The sequence below is a fragment of the Portunus trituberculatus genome, chromosome 32, assembly GCF_017591435.1.
Source record: "Portunus trituberculatus isolate SZX2019 chromosome 32, ASM1759143v1, whole genome shotgun sequence".
Lineage (NCBI taxonomy): Eukaryota > Metazoa > Arthropoda > Malacostraca > Decapoda > Portunidae > Portunus > Portunus trituberculatus.
This window is the reverse complement of record NC_059286.1, coordinates 8,310,587-8,315,908: the sequence shown is the minus strand read 5'-3', so window position 1 is coordinate 8,315,908 and position 5,322 is coordinate 8,310,587. Positions and strand designations below refer to the sequence as shown.

Genomic DNA, 5,322 nt, shown 5'->3' with positions numbered 1-5,322 from the left:
TTTATCATGAGTTTTGGGTGTAATTAGACTGTTTTATTACATTAGGAAGTCTCTATGGAGGTCAAAAGATTAATGGCCACAGTTTTTACTATTTTAACTAAGGAAAATCTCTTTATTACTGAGACGCATTTTTGTAATGAGTTACCATTTTATTTACATTAGGAAGGCTCTATGGAGGTCAGAAGATTAATGGCCAAAGTCTTTACTATTTTAAAAAGGAAAAATCATTCCCTTTATTACTGGGACGCATTTTTACCATGAGTTTTGGGTATTATTATTGATAAGATAATTTGATTTACATTATGAAAGGTCTATGGAGGTCAGAAGATTAATGGCCACAGTTTTCACTATTTTGATCCCTATATAAGTTTCTGAAGCTATACTGAATCACTAAATAGTAAGCAGAATGAATATGGAAACGCGTCCCAGCACGGAAGAGGTTAATGATATATTAGACTTCTGTAAGAAAAAGGAAATGAAAAAAAGAAAAACACGTGGTCTATAATATTTCTAATCTATATTTGGCTTCTCTCTCTCTCTCTCTCTCTCTCTCTGATTATGTTATCTCTTTCTCTTTTTTCTTCATTGATTTTTTTTTCCTTTCTTATTTTCCAGGAAACTTAACATGTGCCCTTTTCTATAATGTGGACCAACTTTCTAGCTAAACATTGCTGTGAGACTTAGACCATCTGTAGTTCCTTGCAATGTTTCCCAGCTTCACGCACACACACACTGAGAAAAGGAAGATGTCTGAGAGATGTTAAAAAATATAGTTTCCCGCAAAGATGTATTGAGACGTGGAACAGTTTAAATGAAGTAGTGTCTGCAACGAGTGTGCATACTTTTAAAGTAAGATTGGATAAGTGAAGATATGGAGACGGGGCCACATGAGCATAAAGCCCAGGCCCTGTAAAACTACAACTAGGTAAATACACACACACACACTTCACAGCTCTGTCTATCTCACACTCTACAATAAGTTGTCTTTTGTTCTTATGTTGGTATGTTAAGCCCTTAAGTACCATGACACACTTTCATATAAATTTTGCTTACTATTTGATGTTTTTACACAGTTTCAAATACTTTTGTTGGGTTTGAAATAGTGAAAACTCTGGCTATTAATTTTCTTACGTCCATAGTTCCTTCCTAATGCAAATAGAATTGTCTAATCAATAGTAATCATACAAAAACTCATGGTAAAAAATGTGTCCCAGTACTGAAGGGTTTAAGTGGCAATGGTAAGGCCTGATAACTTCATGACTTCCTGTACTTACCACTACTGTATCTTCTTATTCTTTTTTATGCAAGAGGGGAAGCCAGCCAAGGGCAATGAAAAAATAAAATAAAAGGTCCACTTGATTGCCAGTTCCCTTAAAGATGAGTAGAATTAGTCAAAATTCTGGGACAGATGTCTTGAAACCTCCCTCTTAAAAATTCAAGTCGTAGGAAGATGGAAATACAGAAACAGGCAGGGAGTTCCAGAGTGTGTCCGAGAAAGGTATAAATGATTGAGAGTACTGGTGAACTCTTGGAATAATGAAAGCCACACGTTTATCAAAGGATTTATCTAAATAGATTAAAGTATACATTCTTTGGTATCACTTTGTGTAAACAGGAGGCAACTGGTAACCTCTTCTCACAACTGCCTCCCACTGCTACATCACCACCACTCCTCACACTACCATAGTACAAAGATCTTAGGAGTGTGTGTGTGTGTGTGTGTGTTGCAAATATATAAATGAAGGATTTCTGATGCAAATTTATAAGTAGAGTGTATTAAGTAAGATATTGAAGAGAGAGAGAGAGAGAGAGAGAGAGAGAGAGAGAGAGAGAGAGAGAGAGAGAACTAACAAACCCTAAGCTCTTTCAATTATTTCCCCCTCTTGTCTTCCACCACCACTACCACCACCCTGCTCCACCACGGTGATGCCTCCACTGTCTCCACTCTCAGGAACACACCATGCCTGTGAAGAGAAAAATGCTATTGTTTTGTTGTTGTTGTTGTTGTTGTTAAGGAGGAGGAGGGGGAGGAGGAGGAGGAGGAAGTGTAATTACTGTAAAGAATATTTTTTTTCTCTCATTCTTTTCTTTCACTTTGTAGCTAAGAAAATACAAAAGTAATTAATTAATTAATTTTCTCTCTCTCTCTCTCTCTCTCTCTCTATTTCTATTTTATGAAGCAAACTCGTCTCTATCAATGCTCTGAATGCCAACAAAAAAAACCCAACCCAACCCAACCCAACCCAACCCCCAACCCAACCCAACCCAACCCAACCCAACCCAACCCAACCCAACCTAACCCAACCTAACCCAACCAACCCAACCCAACCCAACCCAACCCAACCTAACCCAACCCAACCCAACCTAACCCAACCCAACCCAACCCAACCTAACCCAACCCAACCCAACCCAACCCAACCCAACCCAACCCAACCCAACCCAACCCAACCCAACCCAACCCAACCCAACCCAACCCAACCCAACCCAACCCAACCCAACCCAACCCAACCCAACCCAACCCAACCTAACCTAACCCAACCCAACCCAACCCAACCCAACCCAACCCAACCCAACCCAACCCAACCCATCCTATCCTAACCCAACCTATCCTAACCTAACCCAACCCAACCCAACCCATCCCAACCTAACCCAACCCAACCTAACCCAACCCAACCCAACCCAAACCTAACCCAACCCAACCCAACCCAACCCAACCTAACCCAACCCAACCCAACTTCACATGAATGAAACTTAATACAACGACTGAATACTAAAAATAGATAAAAACAAAATCTACTAATGAACCTAAATGCAAGAACAATACAGAGGACACAGCTTACCCTTGGCTTTACCCCTTCCTGCCCCTCCTGTACCTCCTTGACCCCCAGTGAAGGCTGTAGGATGGCTGGGGGTGGCCGTGGTGTGTCAGAAGAAGGCTGGGGTACTTGTCCTTCCTTTCCCTTCCTGCCCTTTCCTGTGGGAATGTCACAGAGCCATGAGGACACAAGAACACAATGATAGTTGCAGCCTAACATGGAACCATTACCTATCTTGTGTCCACCCTCTTATGCCTTCCTCTGTGTCCTGACCAGCTGCCATTGTAACACACACACACACACACACACACACACACACACACACACACAAGTAAGATTGGAGAAGTGTAGATAGGGAGATGGGGCCACACGAGCAAAAAGCCCAGGCCCTGTAAAACTACAACTAAGTAAATACTAGGTAAATACACACATACACACACACACACACGGAGGATGGAGATAGACAAAACAAGAGGACATTCCAAGATCATGAAAAGTCAGTGTCTGAGGAACATTATGAAGTTCAGTTTTCCACATAGGACAGTGGACATATGGAATAGATTGAGTGAAGAGATTGTAGCAGCAGAAAGTGTGCACAAATTGAAGGAGAAGTTGAATAAATGGATGATATGGTTTAATCATACACAAATCTGAAGGTAAATATGTATCCCAGTACTGAAGAGGTTAAGTTTCCCCTGATGCTGATGATGATGATGCATCAGTGAGTGTTTGGTAGAGCCACTGAGTTACCTGAGTGTTGCAGGGATGAGCCATTGAGGTCCTGCAGTTTGTGGATCTTCTTAACATGCGTCTGAGAGAGAGAGAGAGAGAGAGAGAGAGAGAGAGAGAGAGAGAGAGAGAGAGAGAGAGAGAGAGAGAGAGAGAGAGAGAGAGAGAGAGAGAGAGAGAGAGAGAGAGAGAGAGAGAGAGAGAGAGAGAGAGAGAGATTAATGTCTAAACTAAACCTCACCTCACCTAACCTAACTTATCCTAACCTGACTTAACTTAACCTAATCCTAACTTATCTTAACCTATCTTGACCTCACCTAACCTAACTTGTCTTTTCCTAACTTTACTTAACATGTGTTTCAGAGAGAGAGAGAGAGAGAGAGAGAGAGAGAGAGAGAGAGAGAGAGAGAGAGAGAGAGAGAGAGAGAGAGAGAGAGAGAGAGAGAGAGAGAGAGAGAGAGAGAGAGAGAAAGGTTCTTGTCTAAACAACACCCTAACCTATCCTATCCTTTCCTAACCTAACCTAACCTAACCTAACCTAACCTAACCTGACCTGACCTGACCTGACCTAACCTAACCAATAGCTAGTGCAGGAGTGAGTGTGGTCGTCTTCCTACTTTCACACAAGGACTCGGCACAAACGACCCAATTACTGCCTCCATTCTTGTCTGATGCCACTGAACACTAGAAAAGTAAACATCTTACCACTCAACGCACACAGAAATAAATAAATAACACAAAAAACAAATTAATTTCCCCAAAACTCACACCAGTACTCTCAATTATTCATACCTTTCTCTGGCACACTCTGGAGCTCCCTGTCTGCTTCTGTATTTCTAACTTATTATGCCTTCTTCCTCCTCTCCCTACTCTGTCCAACTCTCTAATGCAGGAGTTAACCAGTACTCTCAATCATTCATACTTTTCTCTGGCACACTCTGGAATTCCCTGCTTGCTTTGATATTTATAACTTCTAATGATTTCTTCCTCTTATCCCTACTATGCCCAACTCTCTAATGCAGAAGTTAACCAGTACTCTCAATCACTCATCCCTTTCTCTGGCACATGCTGGAACTCCCTGCCTGCTCCTGTATTTCCACCTTCCTATGACTTCTTCCTCCCATTCCTACTCTGTCCAACTCACTAATGCAGGAGTTAACCAGTATTCTCAATCATTCATCCCTTTCTCTGGCACACTCTGGAACTCTTTGCCTGCTTCTGTATTTCCACCTTCCTATGACTTGACTTCTTTTAAGAGTGAGGTTTCTTTTCACTAACTCTCCTGGACCTGCAAGGGGACTGACTACTAAGTGGGCCTTTTCTTATTAATTTTTTGTTGCCCTTGGCCAGCTTTTCTCTCTTATTAAAAAAAAAAAAAACCCACCTGCAGATTGTCTCTCCTCCTGCAGGTGTAGCCACAGAGGTGACACATGAAGGGCTTAACATTGTTGTGCTTGTACATGTGGTCTCTGAGGCGCTTGGAGTCGGCGTACTGCTGGCCACACTGCTCACACTCAAAGGGTTTCTCCCCCGTGTGGCTCCTGCGATGACGCCACAGACTGCTGAGGGTGGGTGCGCTGTGGGGCAAGACAAGGCCATCAGGACACAGGCATACTAGAGAGTATAGGTGGTGGAAGAGGCCACAAGAGAAACTGCTACTCACTTCTCTATCTTTCTATCCATCTACATGTTGAGCTGGCAATTGTACACACACACACATACACACAAGGAAAGGTCCATAATACTCTTCCATCTCTCTATCTATGTACCAAACCTG

General features: G+C 42.2%; 1 protein-coding gene across 1 annotated transcript in view; it reads right to left on the bottom strand.

The window, feature by feature from the left end:
* Positions 1 to 1,550: 1,550 nt before the first annotated feature.
* Positions 1,551 to 5,322, bottom strand: part of LOC123512070 — a 135,500-nt gene continuing 131,728 nt past the window's right edge. The window contains 4 exon segments of the mRNA XM_045268251.1: positions 1,551 to 1,964; positions 2,841 to 2,974; positions 3,567 to 3,627; positions 4,930 to 5,122. Of these exon segments, the coding sequence (XP_045124186.1) occupies positions 1,857 to 1,964; positions 2,841 to 2,974; positions 3,567 to 3,627; positions 4,930 to 5,122 (496 nt within the window). The 3' untranslated portion in view covers positions 1,551 to 1,856.